At 44.1% G+C, this 16,820-nt stretch overlaps 1 protein-coding gene across 6 annotated transcripts in view; it reads left to right on the forward strand.

Moving 5' to 3' along the window:
- Fnip2 (folliculin interacting protein 2) overlaps positions 1 to 16,820 on the forward strand; it is a 102,110-nt gene that overhangs the window by 68,501 nt on the left and 16,789 nt on the right. For all 6 annotated transcript variants that reach the window (XM_027392899.2, XM_027392901.1, XM_027392902.2 and 3 more), the window contains 6 exons: positions 1,554 to 1,755; positions 2,299 to 2,387; positions 6,288 to 6,434; positions 6,538 to 6,707; positions 12,812 to 14,138; positions 15,062 to 15,218. In XM_027392899.2, the coding sequence (XP_027248700.1) occupies positions 1,554 to 1,755; positions 2,299 to 2,387; positions 6,288 to 6,434; positions 6,538 to 6,707; positions 12,812 to 14,138; positions 15,062 to 15,218 (2,092 nt within the window). The remainder of the gene's footprint in view (positions 1 to 1,553; positions 1,756 to 2,298; positions 2,388 to 6,287; positions 6,435 to 6,537; positions 6,708 to 12,811; positions 14,139 to 15,061; positions 15,219 to 16,820) is intronic.

A 16,820-nucleotide genomic window follows, 5' to 3' on the forward strand; every position in this document is an offset into this window, starting at 1 on the left:
CTTTTAATACAAGGACTTTATAATCAAGAATGGGAGCCTTTTAAAATCTCAGAATCCTTCCTGTGTGAAACTTTGTGACATTCGGTGTGATTGGGATTGGGTTTTCTCAGAAGAGCTAGTAGCTTGCTGGATACTTGTTATATTTACACGACACCTAGAGATCAGGAGCTGCCATGTCACTCATCTCCTCATCCCCCATCTAAGGGATGTTAAGGAAAGCAAAAACACATACCTCAGAGCCAAGAGCAAGGCACTTTTTTCCCTTTTAAACAGAGCTTTAACCAAGCAGTGTCAGATGTGCAGATGTTAGTAAAATCCAGACAGATTGTAAAACTTACAGGATATTCTAGACTGTGAATAGAGCCCTAAAAGATGGTATAGTTGGTGACAGAACATGTGTTACATGCTGCCGTGAGGCAGGCTAGCTACACTCCTTTGCAGTAGACTCTGGCCTTTACTTTGTTTGGTGCCTTTGTAGGACAGAGCAAACTTGTTTTCACTCTTGTGTGGGTAGCTGTGTTGTAGCTCTGCTGGCTTTTCCCAGTATTTAAATAAGAGTTGTGGTTAAACCATAATTGTATTGTCCCTAAGACAAATTGGATATATATTAGGAATTTATTGGCTCTGTAGTTCTTTTATTACAGAAGCAGATCTCTCAAAAGGATCATAAGTTCTTTAAGAACTTGACTATAACCGAAAAGAGTTGAGCCTTTCTGCTTAGTGGATTTTCCAGAGTGCTCAGTCGGTTAATCACTTGGCTTCATCAGAGCATTTAAAGGAGTAACTTCATCTGCTGGTGTTATAGCCTCGAGAAAGGTGCTAGTGAGTGTTGAAACTTGATGTCTGTGTAAACAGAATACTCCACAGGACTGGTCTTCTCAGTCTCTCATCCACTCTTATCTATCAACAAAAACCAAGAACTATTTCCTTGTTTTATATTCTAAATACACCTGTTCCAGAGAGGTGTAGACATCAGAGGACAGCCTTCAGGGTCCTCTGAAGGGGTCACGTCTTGCCTTCCACCTTGGTGAGGTGAGTTTCTCTGGTTTCTTCTGTGCACCTTGTTCTAGGCTAGCAGGCCTGTGAGTGTCCCACCACCAAGTCTTCTATCCCTGCCTCCCTTCTCACAGAGGGAATGCTGGGATTGCAGGTGTGTGTATGCCACCACATCCAGCTTGTCTGACCCTCAGGGGTGGAAGTCAGGTCACCAGGCTTGCACAACCAGCACTTTTATGCCCCGAACATCTCTCTAGCTAGAACCTGTGCTTTGATTGAACTGGTATCTCACACTGCTTCTAAATACAGTCAAAAGGATGAGAATCAAACATTAAAATCACCATTGGCTTTCATTTGAACTTCTTTTGATGGTAAGCAGACATACTCTCAGTTTTCATGACAAAGGAGTCAGAAGATAATGAATCTGTGGTAGATGAATGGCCAGCTAAGTTCTCAGTCCTCTGCGTTGGCTTCCTGAGTATCATCACATGGCAAGACAGCTTACCTTCAGTGACTCACTAATGCCTGGCCACTTTTCAAACTTAATTTTCCTCCAGGTCAACTGATGAGACATTTAGCTTGGCTGACGAGAGCTGTAGTTCTAATCCAGCCATGGTTAGAAGGAAGAAGATTGCCATCAGCATTATCTTTTCTTTGTGTGAGAGAGAAGCAGCACAGCAGAACTTCCAGGACTTCTTTTTCTCCCATTTCCCCCTGTTCGAATCTCACATGAACAGGCTGAAGAGTGCCATTGAAAAGGTAAGGGTTGGGGAGCAGCTCAGGGGTAGAGTGCTTACACAGTGTGTGCAAGTACAGCTCAATGACCAAGTGCTTGCACAGTGTGTACAAGGGATGTGGTACAGCTCAATGACCGAGTGCTTGCACAGTGTGTGTACAAGGAATGGGATGCAGCTCAGGGGTAGAATGCTTACAGTGTTTGCAAGGCCATGGAATCCATTCCAAGCAAACACTTAAATAAGAAAATGAAACGTAGTAAGATTGCTACTGAAAAAAACGGGAGAGATTTGTAGCCAAAGATGGCACATGTATGTATGTGTCAGATGGCCTACATAAGGAAGTCAAAACATGTCCTGGAGTGATGATCCTTAGGATTTTTAAGGCTAGAGACCAGACATTAGTTGCTGCAGGGAAGGAAGTCACTGCTTCTTGATGAGGGGAAGCGTCATTACTGTGGGTGTTTTAAATTTATTATAACATCATTGTTCGTTAATGAGCCCCAGCAGATCAGTTATAAAGGAATTTCTTCTCAGAGAATAATTTGCCTCACTCTCTCCCATGAAGGCCATGATCTCCTGTAGGAAGATAGCAGAATCAAGTCTCCGTGTCCAGTTTTATGTGAGTCGTCTGATGGAAGCGTTGGGAGAATTCAGGTAGAGTACAAGCTTTGAAAATCCAGCAGGAAATTATGAGCTGTAGTATTGCCAGCCGCCATGAGGCTATCTCTTAGAAGAATTAGGAGACCGGCAATTTTTAGTCATTTTAGTGTCTTTACCCATGAGGACAGATTAAGTAAAGCCAAACATTGAGTAACAGCACCTGGGAATCTTCACTGTGCCTGACGGTTCTTAATGGGATTAATTTTCTTGTTTGTCGTGTTAGGGTTTTTGTTGTTTTGGTTTGTGTTTATTTTGACATATGGTCTCACTGTGTTAGTCCTGGCTGACCTAGAACTGCCTACTAGACTAAGCTGGCTTCAAACTCATAGAGATCCACTTGCCTCTGTCTCCTGTGTACTGCAATTAAGGCATGCATTTCCATGTCTGGATTAATGGGATTGTTTTCATCGGAATGAACTGAAAACTAATTTTAAAGCATGTCTTGTAAGTCAGTTCCATGATGTTGTGTCTATCAACTCATAAACGATGAAGGCAAAGCCTTTTTACCCTTTTTACAGATGTTGAAACTTGGGTTCAGGAATGCTGCTTGTCCCCTAGAGCTAATGGAGAAAATGTATGCATGTCGTGGAGACCTAGCTCTCATCTGGCAGGGCAGATCTAATGCACTTGAGGTGCCTGTGGTCCATGCCCTGGTCTGGATAGTGAATCGTCTGGTCCCCTTTCTCTCACCCTGTAAGCAGTTTCTAACTGACCTCTGCGTCCACTAATCATCTATGGAGACTGGTTTTCTTTAGCCCCTGTCCCCAGAGTGTGGGTAGCAAGGTAGTCTGCTCCAGGTATGGGATTTTCTCCACTGTGCTCATCTGAGCTTCTCAGAGTCAGTCTCTCAATGGGGAATGCAGTCTCACTGCAAAGCTATTAATGAGTAAATGAGCCAAATAGATGAGGAATAAAAAAATTACATTTCCTAGAATGTTAGACCATTATTGTTGGTGAAGCTTAGTGCTGCTTGGAGCAAAATTACCACCTTTTCTGAACTCTGGCTATAGAAAAAGAACGGTTTAGGTTGTTTCATTTTGAGAAATGCCGTTATGATGATGAGTAAGCTGTCTCCTTGGAGAGACAATACTAGGTTTGCATATGGCTTCACAGTGGTCACACTCAAAGCTGGCTTGTGCTGGAGGGCCTAGATGCTAATCTATTCAAAACACTAATCTTTAGGGGTGAAAACCTGAAAATAAAAAGTCAGAGGTTGTGTATGCTGAAGAGGCTTACACTTATTTTGACAGTGAGCCCTCCAGAAACAGACAAAATAATGTACTAATATTTAGACGCATGAGGATTTTGCTTGCCTGTTTGTTTTTGTTTTGTTTTGTTTTTTAGATAGGTTCTCACTATGTAGCTCTGTCTGTCCTGCAACTTACAGTCTAGACCAGGCAGGCCTGAACTCAAAAGTGTCCACCTGCCTTTGCCTCTCTAGTGCTGGGATTAAAGTTATGCACCACTATACCCAGCTTGAGACATGACCTAGCTACTATAATCATCTTAACTGTCTTTTTTTTTAAAGATATGCTTTTAATTGAAATAGAATTATAGCACTTTCCACCTTTCTACCTCTCCCAGGTACCATCCTTACAACCCCTCTCATGTCTTTTCCCCACTCCTACACTCTTAAGTTGATACTCTTTGATTATTATTGTTACATACATATATGAATATAGTTGTATGTACAAGTATATGAACACAACTTGCTGTCTGTTTTTGGGTAACCACTTTTAAGGATGACCACTATGCACTGGACAAACAGTAAGGCTGTTTATCACTAAAGAGACTAATTCTCTGTCCAGCAGTAATTAGCTGCCTACAGTTCTTAGCTTTAGAACTTAGAGACATTTTCTGTCTTTGGTGTTAATATGTCCATTTTTATTGCCATTGTTCTGGACTTGTTTGTGCAGCCATTTCTAGGAGAGACTATTTTACTGCAGACTTCCTGGTATTCTGGCTCTTGCAATCTTTCTGCCCCCTCTTCCGTAATGTTCCCAGAGCCATAGGTGGAGAGCTGTGATGTAGATATGTAAATTATCCACTAGGGCTGGGCTCCCTACCATCTGTTGATCTCTACATTGTCTCCAGTGGAATCATAGCAGCTGCTCCTTCTCCTCTTCCTCCTCCTCTTCTTCTTCTTCCTCCTCTTCCTCCTCCTCCTCCTCCTCCTCTTCTTCTTCTTCTAATTGTCTTCCCTTCCTCCTTCCCTCCTTCCTCCTTCCTTGTTTTGTTTTTCAAAATAGGGTTTCTCTGTGTAGCTTTGTAGACCTGGCCTCAAACTCACAGAGATCCCCCTGCCTCTGCCTCCTGAGTGCTGGGATTTAAGGCGTGTGCAGCCACCACCTGGCCCTGAGTCACAGATTCTTAACTCAGTAAATATTACTAGTTTTTGAGGTGTGTTTGTTTGTTTGTTTGTTTGTTTGTTTTCTGTTCTTGCCAAGGTAGATTTGTGCTCTGTCCTGATTCCTGTAGGCACACAGCTACATAGTCTAGTCCGAGTATGCTGCTTCCTCTCTTGATTTGGGAGAGTTCTGTGTTACTCATTCAGGGCTGGATTGACTTTTTACTCAGTGGAGGGCCTGAGTAAGTTCTTACACTCTGGAAAAACACCTGTGAACCATGTAGCTTATAGCAGAGCATGCCATGCCTGAATTCCCATCCTCACCTTGCCATTAAATGTGTATCTGGTGCCTGTTATCCAACCTCTCAGAGCCTTCTGCATTAGAAGCTGGCATATGTTACAGTGAAGACCAGCTATTGTGCAGTTTATCATCTAAAACAATTTGGGTGTTTGATTTAGAAAGCCAGCATATTAATTAGAAATTAGGAAAGTTGAGTCACCTAACACTCTCATTTTCGGTGTAACATGTGCTTTCTTCTTTGTCCTGTGTATTTTTTGTTGTTTTTTCAAGACAGGGTTTCTCTGTAGCTTTGGATCCTGTCGGACCAGGCTGGCCTTGAACTCAGAGATCCTCCTGCCTCTGCCTCCCAAGTGCTGGGATTAAAGGTATTCAACACTACCGCCCAACTGTCCTGAATATTTTTGTGCCCCACCCTCTCCTTATTGTAGATAGTCTTGCTGTGTAGATAGTCTGACTATGTAGCTGTGGCTGCCTCACACTCTTAGTTCTCTGGCCTCTGATTCTTTTGTGCTGGGATTATTGGTATGCCCAGCTCTTGATCTCCTTTTTTTTTTTTTTTTTTTTTTTTTTTCTGTAAGAATGCTTTGTGTGTGGAGCTGGGAATAAAACTCAGTGACAGAGTGCTTGTCTGGCATGCAAAAAGACCAAGATGTGATTCTCAGTACCACTAAAACAAAGTAAATAGTATCTAAAAATGACATGATCCTCTATGTCCGTCCCTTAGGATTTTAGGATTTTAAGTTTTTATGTATAGATTTAAAAATAAATTTTAAAAATGATTGTAAATTCTGGGAGAAGGACATAATGAATTTTTTTTACCTTTTTAATTTTTTGTGTGTACAGTTCTTGGGATCAAGCCCAGAGCCATGTGCATTATAGACAGGTGCTATATCACAGAGTTACATCCCCATGCATTGTTTGCTAAATGAATGTTTTTATGTTAGGGATGGTGTGCCTTTCTCTTAAGGCTTTCTATACCACTACCCAACTTTGCTATTGTGCGGTAGAAAAGCACTCACAGATAATGTGTAAGAAAATGAGCATCCATTCGTGTGTCCCAATAAAACTTTACTTACAAAAATGATAGAACTCAGATTTGTGTGAGCCTTAGCTTGCCAGCCTGTGTTAATTTTTTTTAATTCCTTAAGGAGTACATATATCCAAATTACAATATTCAGCTTTATTCTTTGATACTAAGATATCCAAAATAACTTTCTGACAGTTTGTCCCTTCTCTCTTCCTGTAGAGGGACTATCTGGAACTTGTACTCGGTTCCAAGGATAGCTGAACCAGTATGGCTTACCATGATGTCGAGCACATTGGAAAAAAACCAGCTCTGCCAGCGCTTTCTCAAGGAATTTATACTTCTGATTGAACAAGTCAACAAAAACCAGTAAGCATAAGCCACTGAGACTGAGCCAGTGTGTATTCCACACAGGACATGACCTTGTCCTGTATTTAACTAATTTGGGTGTGCTTTTGTCCATTTTTCCAAGGTTTTTTGCTGCCTTACTGACTGCGGTGTTAACCTATCACTTGGCCTGGGTACCAACTGTCATGCCTGTTGATCATCCTCCCATTAAAGCCTTCTCGGAGAAGCGTACCTCTCAGTCGGTGAACACGCTGGCCAAAACACATCCATATAATCCTCTCTGGGCACAGCTGGGTTAGTACCTAATTTGACTGTTCAGAGAATATATCTGATGAAATGTGGTTTGGAGGTAGGGGTTCTGGAAATTATAGCTTGTGCTGGCTTTCCAACCCCATTCAAGAATTGTCTCTTGCAGGAATGAGACTGGACCACAGATTTGAATTAACAGGCTACTACCCTCATCCCTTCCCCTTACTTGTAGCTTTGTTTTGCTCTTTTGAGACAGTGTAGGTAAACCGAGTTCTCCATTTCACAGAGGCTGTTCACCCTGTCATGGTTTTCTTAACTACTCTCTTGGCCAGGTAATTCTTTGTGGTTGAGTTGTGATGGGGCAGGGAAGGGCTGCCTTATATCTTACAGGTTGTTCAATACTCCTGACCTTCATTCACTAGATCCCAGTGCAACTGCTCTCTACCCAAAGTTATAACCATCAAATGTCTGCAAACAATTGCCAGACTTACAGGGAAGAGGGGTTACCAAAGGAACTGAAATGAGAACCACTGCCTGTAGGATGGTGTGGCTGGGGAAGAAGAAGGCCAGGGGAAAGTGACACACTCCAATCTCAACACCTTTCTGACTACACCATACATCTGATGTCTTCTCTGTCACTTGGCCCTTGTGGTTGATGGCATTACTTCTTCACTCCATGTGTTTAGGCATGGCACAGGAATCTAGCACATCGTAGGTGAGACAGGTGTTACACACCTGGACTCATTCTAAGTGAGCATTCGAGTTACAAGGTATGATTACATGGCATTCTGTCCTACCCGTGTGCTGGAACTCAGGGTCGAGTCACAGCCGCTCAGGCCTCAGCAGTCAGCTGCCTGGTGGACAAGGCTGATGGAGCCATGATCAGGCCACTTGAGAGCATCGTAGTGCTTGGAGAAGAGTGTGCAAGGGATGTGGGAGTGAGGGTGTCCTGGGAGTGGACATGGGGCCAGAAGCCTTGTACTTGGTTCCTTTCCGCAGGCAGTCACTTAGCTTTCTTGTGCCTCTCCCTTCTGTGTGTTAATGACAGTACCCGGGCCTCATATGTGGCTAAGGGAGCACTCTGCACATGTCAAGTGGGTTGGGGTCAGGACTTTGCTCTGCATGCTGTTGACTGAAAAATGCAGGGAGAAAGGGGATGAATGACAGGGAGAAAGGGGATGAATGACATTTTCCAGGAAGGCTTACTTGAAGTAATCTCCAAATGGTAATTTAGGAAAAGCAGTGTGCCAGAAAAAGCACTCTAGTCCTAGAAACCAGGTGTTTCAGTAACTGTAACAAAAACTGACACCATGGCACAAGCAGTGTTGTTAGTACCTTATAGACATACTAATTGGTGAGATTCTCACCCCTGCTTGTTACCAGTGTCCTTATTTTATAGCAGTAAAAATACTTTTTTGTTCCAATGCCCACGAGAAACAAAAGAAGATATAAGTCTCATAGGGTAAGTAATGGGTGTGTTTTTAATGAATTAACTAAAGAATTCGTGGAGAGTAAAACCTGTTAGACTGGGAGTGACTGCACATGACTTGTAATCCCAGGCAGGATTTAGGAGACTGAGGCAGGAGGATTATGAGTTGTAGGCCAGTCTAGGCTATTTAACCAAGGCATTGTTTCAAAAAATAAAAAAAAAAAAGATAAAAAGTACACTGCTTTATACTTTTGATGCTTGGTAAAAGGAGCAGTTCAAAACTTGCCACCTCGCTCAGGGTTGGGTACTGGCTCTTCTTGAGGACACATGTCGCTGTCTCAACGGGAAGACATTCTTTTCAAAGTGCAGTAAAATTTACTCCTTAGGGGGATTGGGCTGGATATTAAGGAAATACAGTGCATCCTGCTGCAGTCAACTTTTCAAACGGTGGTAATTAAACCGCATGCATTTAATTAGATAAATGCATTCAGACTCAGGAGTGCTTCTCCTGTGAGACTGAGCTAACTGGGAGTCGCTGACTCCTTGTGTTCAGCAGAACAAGGCAAAAATCCCTTCTCATGGGTTTGTTCGTTGCTTGTCACTGGAGATATACACCACTGAAGGTCTTCAGTTCTCTCTTCCTAAAAAGAGTCCCTCCAAGGTCTGGTGTTGATCAGAGTGGTTTGAGGAGGGAACAAAGCCTTGCACAGGGAAGGCATATGACAGCCTTGTAGAGAGAAGTGTGAGCTATCAGGTCTCCATTATCACAAATTTCCATGGTTAGTCACAGGATGCACATAAATTGCAGTTGTTTTCTGTGTGTCACATTAGACAGGAGGATGTAAGCTCTGGAGACTACACAGCAATGCAGATACGATTTTAGTTTAGTTTCCCGAGTAATAGAAACACTCTATCTTGAATGATTTCAGCATCTTACTGAGAGCTCATCGGGACTGTCTACACTTCTCATCTAACCGATGTGATTTCTCAGCCGCTGTCTCTCTTCACACTCAAGGACTTGCTCGGAGATCACAGTGATCTGCTGCCTTTGTCCTCATGGGCACCATGCACAGGGTTTCCACATTAGGGATTCTCTCCACCAGTGGCCTGTGGAAGCCGTTTGCGGGTTAGGAAAGCATTTAAACAGGATAGAAACAGAACGGCTCACACAGATGTTCTGTAAAATATGAGTTTTAGGATGTGGTGTCTCAGCATAGAATTTGCTGTAGGTGAGAAACCTGCCTGCTTGAGCTTCGGGATTTTCTCCTGCTGCCTTCAAGATGCTTTTGTTTTTTTTTTTGTTTGTTTGTTTGTTTGTTTTTTTTTTTTTGCCTTTGGTTTTGACAGTTCAGCTATAGCATGTCTACTATTACTTGGAGTTTCCTGCTTGGAGCGCGTTGATCTTGAATGTACAGACCTATGTCATTCATGAAGTTTAAGTTTTTGGGAATCCTCATTTTAAAAATCTATCTCTGCTCCAGGCTCCCTGCCTCCTCTCTCTAGAATCCCTACTGTGTGCATATCACGGTGCTTGATGAGGCCCACAGACATCTGGGCTGTGTACATCTTTCTCCATTCTTTTTATTTCTCCTCAGAATGGGTAATCCTACTTGACCTGTTTTCAGATGTGCCATCTCTTTCTTCACCCTGATGAGATGTGCTCTTCATCAGAGACTGAGGATTAAATGACTAGTGGGGCTTGGCTATCACAAACCTGTTGTGTCTTTTTGTATTCAAGACACTTGTGAGACTTTCCATTTTACAGACAAGGAAACTAACTCTTCAGGAGGGTTGCAGTGAAACTTGTATGTTTCAGAGCTCTTTGCCCTTTCTTTGCAGCAGTTATTTTCTGGCCAAAAAAACAAAGGTAGTAAATACTTGTATGCTTTCTTGTTGTTGGATTAGATTTACATCTTCTGTTTTCCCCCCCTCCCTATAGAAAATGCTGCCCACCTTGATTTTGATGTTAACCACCTTCTAGTTTTACGTCTCATGACTTTTCATTCAGCAGTGTGTGTGCATACATGTATACATACATGTACACATGCATAGAGTGTTGCAGGTGCATCAACCATGTCAGGTGTCCTCTTTCGTTTCTCTCTGCCTTGTTCCCTAGAGAAGGATTTTTCTCACTGAAGCTGGATCTGTCACCCAGCAGTTGGGGTACAGACACACGTGGCTATACCTGGCTTCTTATGTGGATGCTGGGAAAGGAAGCTAGGTCCTCAGGTTTGTAAGCACTCTTACTAAGTGCCCTAGCCCAGCACTCACTCCCCCAGCCCTGACTTAGCAACATGTCTTTCCTCTTTATCCATTTCATTTATAAATATAACTTCTTCTCTTTCAAAAGACTTCCAATTTTTCCTCTTTTTTATTTATTTTTTTAATGGAAGATTTTGAGCCCTTCCCCTGAGTAAGGGGCTTCATGCTTCTTCTCTAGTTTTGCTGCTGTGCACTAGTTACAGGAATAACCTTTTGTGACCTGTGCAGTTCTTTCTGTATACCTTCTTTACATGAAAAATCATAGACCATGCTGCTCCAACACATAGAAAATTAATTTAAGATATATCAAAATATATAAGGTTCAAGCTATCTGGTAACATTTTTAGATCGATGTATTTGGGGGGGGGGCGAGGTGGGAAGTGTTGCTCATTTGTTTCATACTGTGTAGCCCAGGCTGGCTTAGATCTCATGATCCCCTTGTCTCAGCTTCCCTAGTAACTAGGATCATAGGCCCACACCACCAGATCCAGCTCGTATGTAGTAGTAGCAGCACTGAGGCCACAAAACGCTTGAGTCCTGAGGTGACTGCAGTATCCTAAAGTGTGGAGAGACAGGATCAGAAGGAAGGCATGACATGAGCCTGACCATGACCAAACCATAGCACCTCACCATACTTCTGAGCTCTGACTTTGAAGTCTAGGGTGATTTCTTAGATGCTAAAGCTCTGTAAGCCTTCAATCTTGTCTTTTTATAGAGAAGTTGTGTATTATTATTTCTGTCCTGCCCTTTAAATGTTCTTGGAAGCTGTACACTAGGGAAAACTCTCCCAAGGACACACACTTCCTTATGGTTCCCTAGAGAGAACTTCCTGTCCATTCTCACAATGTTTCTCTCAGCCTCAGCCTACTAATTTTAGTTTTCTGTAACCTGTGGCTTCCTGCCTCTCACTGCGGATGCATTCCTCAGCAGAGTCCTGACTTCCCACAGTCTTCTTTGTAATGTCACTGTCGCCTCTGTTTATGTAACACCCCTTCCAGTGTTGGTGGCTCTTTAGTACCTCCTAACACTCGGTTGTATAAGGATATAATCTTTAAGTGCCTATCCATTCAATATATGTTGGTTGTCTGTCTTATTAGCAAGCATAACGAAATGATCAAGCTTGATGAGTTAGTAATTAAGTAACGAGTACTTTTTTTAAATGTGGTCTTTGGGAGTTTTGCATGTTTTGCTCATAGTCACCTCCCTTCCTCCAGCTCTTCCCAGATCCATTCCCCTACCCACCTAACCTTGTCTCCCTTTTAAACTTTATTTAATTTTATTTTTTGAAGCCCATCAAGATCAATTTGTGTTGCCCAAATATTCTTGGGTGTGTGGTCTTGGCCTGGAGTACGGTCAACTTACCAGGACAATACTCAGAAACTGTCTCTCTTTTTCCCAGAGGCTAACAGTTGCCCATAGCTCCTTAGCTATGGGATTGTATACCCGGTTCCCATCTCCATGCTGGAATTCTGTCTGTCCTGTGTTTGCACAAGTTTTGTGTATGTTGTAGAGACTGTTGTGAGTTCATATATGCAGCTGTGTGCCCTGCTGTGTCCAGAAGATGCTTTTTCCTTCTAGTCACCTTCTGCCTCTGGCTCTTACATCCCTTCTGCTCTCTCTTCTGTAAAGATCGGTAAGAAGGTGGCAGTGGGGGTGGGGATATAGTATGTGTGTTCTGCTTAGGGCTAAGCATTTTGCAGTCTCTCAGCCAGTTGTAGGTCCCTATGCTAATTACCATCTACTGTAAATAGAAGCTTCTCAGAAGAGACTTGAGAGATACATCAATCTTTGGGTATGCAGTAAGTCGTTAGAAATATTGTTTCCATTTAGCTAAATCATACTAGTAGGTTCTCCCCAGGGCCTATGACCTGCCCATCCATAGGTTCTTGGCATGATAATTGAGCTGGATATGGATTTCATTCTGTGGAGCAGGACTTAAATCCAAGCCAAAAGTTTGGGTTTCTCTGTGTAGCTTTAGAGCCTATCCTGACACTTGCTCTGTAGACCAGGCTGGCCTTGAGATCCACCTGCCTCTGCCTCTTGAGTGCTGGGATTAAAGGCATGCATCACCACCTCCCAGCCTAGAAATTCTTGTAATTTGCAAGATAATCTCTGTACTTGATCTGGCCATTTATGCAGAACAATGGCTTCAGCTTCCCCTGGGCCAGCATGCAACCACTTGAGCCCAGGGAGGGGCTTGTGTGTCCAGCAGCACTACCATTGCTGTGCCCTGCTGTACTTAGCTGGATACTAGGCTGCAGCTGGTTAGGCCTTCCAGACCTGCTGTCCAGTATCAGGGCAGCTGGAACACGGTCATGCCTAAAAATTTTATGTCTGGTGCCCCAAGAAGTGATTGGAGGCTGGGAATCAAGTGACCAGTTTTGTTCTTGTAGAAGGCAGATTTTCCATATGTGCTAATACCGGGGGACTTTGTCTTCTGTCCATCTTTGCCCTGTAGGTGATCTTTATGGAGCTATAGGCTCTCCAGTGAGGCTGACCCGCACTGTGGTGATTGGGAAGCAGAAGGATTTGGTCCAGCGCATCCTTTACGTTCTGACCTACTTTCTCCGTTGCTCTGAACTACAAGAGAATCAGCTGACCTGGAGTGGGAATCAGAGTGAGGATGACCAGGTTATAAATGGGAGCAAGATTGTGACAGCCTTGGAAAAGGGAGAGGTGGAAGAGTCTGAGTATGTGGTAGTTACAGTGAGAAACGAGCCTGCTCTTGTTCCTCCAATCCTCCCACCAGTGACAACTGAGAGAAGGAACCTGGAGCCTACCAGAGTAGCTGAGATCCCGGAGGGCACAAGTACCAGTGAGCTGGGTCACACACCCGGCAAAAACAGATGCAAGAAACCAGAGCAGAGTTCTGAGGCCAGTAGAATGGGGTTCCAAGAGGCAGAACCTGACAGTTCTTGGACACCTCAAGGCATATTCTGTGAGGACAACCAGAATGACCAAGAAGCACCCCAAGATGGCTCTTTAAGCCCTCCCAGCTGTGAGGTTCCTAGGGTAAGAGTAAGGATGGACCCTCAAGTTGACCATGAGGAACTGCACGGGGAGATGCTAAAGAAAGCAGCTGACAGGTCAGCAGCCTGGCCCTGCCCTGACAGACATTCCCAGGAAGGTATTCCTGTTGAAAAGGTCACATTCCACATTGGAAGCTCCATCTCTCCAGAGTCTGACTTTGAAAGCCGCACCAAAAAAATGGAAGAGCGGTTAAAGATCTGTGGTCAAGTCCATGGGACTAGTGCCTCTGCCAGGCCTAGCATGGACTCCAGCCTGACTCAAGACCAGCAGGGCTCTAGGTGTTCCTCCAAAGCTGACTTTCAAAGGGACTTCACTCTTCCTCAGGACAAGTCCTCAGGGGGAGAAGGTGTCTCTGAGGACAGAGGCCTCCAAGCCAATGTTATGGCATGTACTGTGGAACAACTTAGCCAAGCTCATGGCCCCCTTGCAGCTTCCAGCTGTGCAGCAGGCAGTGGCCAGAGACCACTGAAACACACTGGAGACTTGCAATTAAAAGGCAAGAAAAGACCTTCATCACAGCCTGTAAACACATGTAGACAACAGGGTGGCCTGCTGGGTGCTGCAGATGTCCCCTGTGGGGATGCCAGTGGTAAGGCCCACTTCAGGATTGAAGGAGACATTCCCAGGAATGAAAGCTTGGATAGTGCTCTCGGAGACAGTGATGATGAAGCATGTGCTTTAGCCCTGCTAGACCTAGGTCCCAGTTGTGACAGGACTACTGAAGGGTCCTTGGAAGTGGAGCTGCCTCTGCCAAGGTAACACTGCACAGGGCACTGAAGTCTGTTCCCAGCCTGACGCTATGACCACGGTAGCTACCCACGACCACTTTATACGCAATACATGTTTCTCTCTTAAATATTAGAGTTATCACCAGTTACATGCCAGGGGTTTCCAGCCTGTGTGGTCTCCAGGGATACTCATGGTCTTCATGCAGCTACCTACGTTCTTGGACAGAGGACTGGTTGTCTTTGCAGCTCTTGAGACATTGGGGGCAGGGGGTTAAGGGCCACAGCAGTCATGGTAGCGAGGAGGAGGAGTTCCATCTGGTGTTGTATGTGTGTAATTTGTACAATTGGCTTGGGTGTCTTGCTCCTAAGGTGATAGATCAACCCACCATGAGGCTTCTCTCACACCACTCGCACTCTTCCTTAGGGCTCCATCGGGTTGGTTCTTTGGCCTGTGATGACTAAAAGTTGCAATGAAAGGATCCTTCTTTTTGCCTCACCGTGGTGGACACTGTCTGATTCATAAAGTCATGCTCCAGGCACCATGGGCCCCAGCCTTCTCTTTCATTATTCTGACATGAACTTTCTAGTGGATGTTCAGTGTAAGGTGTAAGAACAGATCCCTAGGATTTTTAGACAAGATCTCACTATGTAGCCTAGGCTGGCGTTACACTAAGAACATGCACCTCCACATCTGGCTAAGAATGACGTTTTAACTAGCCATGCAAATAGTATATATGTGTTTTTTCCAGGCTTCCATTTTAATAAAAATACTTCCTGTCCTCCCCAACCCAGTCTTCTTTCACACTCATCATCTCCTTGTAGACTCTGATGTGGGCTATAGGAAACTATTATATTTTCTTGTATCATTGGCAGTTTTGTTCCCACTGTAACACAAAAACTGAGTACTTTTAACTCATATGGTGTGTTTAATGGCTCAAATGTTGTTTTAGGTCTCAGAGCACCAGCAAGCCAAACATTAGAAATTTTGGCCGTTCACTTCTGGCCGGTTACTGCACTACGTATATGCCCGACTTGGTGCTGCATGGAACCAGCAGCGATGAGAAGCTGAAGCAGTGTCTGGCAGCTGATCTGGCCCACACGGTGCATGTAAGTGACCCCAGTGTAGAGCAACTGGATGGCCAGCAACAGGCTTTCCAGTTTATGCTGAAAGCGTCTGTGTGAAGGATTGCTTATGAAGACAAAGTGACACGATAACCAAGGAGGAGGAATTTAAGTATCCAGGGTCTGTGAGCATACCTGGGCCAGGATCAGCAAAGGGAAAGCAGGTGATAGCAGAACTGCAGAGTCCTGGAGCAGGAAGAGGAACTGCCTGTCTGGGGGCAGTGAGGAAGGTAGGGCATCTGGCTGCCAGTTCTCTCCTCTACCCTCCAGTTTCTTCTGCAAGAAACCAGAGCGCAAGGGCACAGCTAAGGCAGATACTTCCCGTTTTCCATAGAGGTCAGCCTCCTGGGGCCAGAACAGGATGGGTAGAGTAGAGCAAAGTAGTGGTGAATGGCTGTGGGCTGGCCTGGCAAACGATGAATGGCACAAATGGTGAGTGACAATTACATGCCTTCAGAAGGGAGACCAGAGAGTTGTTGTGTATGGCTTGCTTATTATTCAAACCTTGCAAGTTCCTAAAAAGCAGTTTCTTAACTTATTTGTCATTGAGCTCACTTTGATAGCTGGGAGGAGATGGCTGTAGAAAGATTTACAGGTATTCCTGGAAAATTGCCTATAACTACTGCTGAGTGCTTTTTCTGTAATCTGCAGCATGACAGGAGCTGAACACTTACAGAGACTGTGTCAATCCGATGGACCTGTTTTTAATTGAGCTGCTAGTCAGCAGATGTGCAAGCATAGATGTTTTGCAATTAGAAACATATGGTGTCTTGTGCAATAGGAAGAATCCTTGTTGCATTGAGATCATTGGAACCTGGCTTGTTATCTTCTTATTGCACACTTTCTGTTTGTTGTTGGGGGGGGGGAGACTTTTTAAGAGTAGGAAAGGTGCACTGTATGTTATCTTTGGCCTTGAACATCCACCCAGACACACAGCAAACACAAAGGATGTTTGTATGAATAGGAAGAAGGGCTCAGATGGGAAGCAGAGGTCACCATCCCGCATCCCATAGAGGTAAAGAGATGAAGAATAAGTACCTGGGTGCTGGGAAGAACCCATCCACCCATACATGTGTTTGCTCAGCTGTGCCTAGCCCCATGCACTTTGTGATCAGATACCATCACTCACCAGATTAGTCCTGGAATAAAACTATGACATTGCTGTTATCTATAAGTAACTGACAAAATTTTTCATGCTTAGCACAGATATTGCACACTTGCTCTTAATCATTTCAAAGGTTGGTCCATCCATTCATCCCATAGCATAAGCACAGTGTCCTCATTGCATTGAATCGTCTCTCTGCCCTGCCCTAAGGGTATGTGGGCTTTGTGTGTTCAGTATGTGTTGGGGCGTGAATGGACCCAATTCTTTGTGTCACTACCTCCTGCCCGTATCTGTATATGCAGACCGCTTGGGTGTTTGCTTTCTATAGTGCTTTTGGTTTGATTCCTAAGGACTTGGTTTCACTCCTTGAACCTTTTCTCCACTAAGCCAGAGTTCTGCTTCTGACAAGACACAGGAGACTATAGGAGCTAATGGGATTGTCCTCAGTGACATTGATATTACCAGCTGTGGCACATTTCTGC

The sequence above is a fragment of the Cricetulus griseus genome, assembly GCF_003668045.3.
Source record: "Cricetulus griseus strain 17A/GY chromosome 1 unlocalized genomic scaffold, alternate assembly CriGri-PICRH-1.0 chr1_0, whole genome shotgun sequence".
Classification (NCBI taxonomy): domain Eukaryota; kingdom Metazoa; phylum Chordata; class Mammalia; order Rodentia; family Cricetidae; genus Cricetulus; species Cricetulus griseus.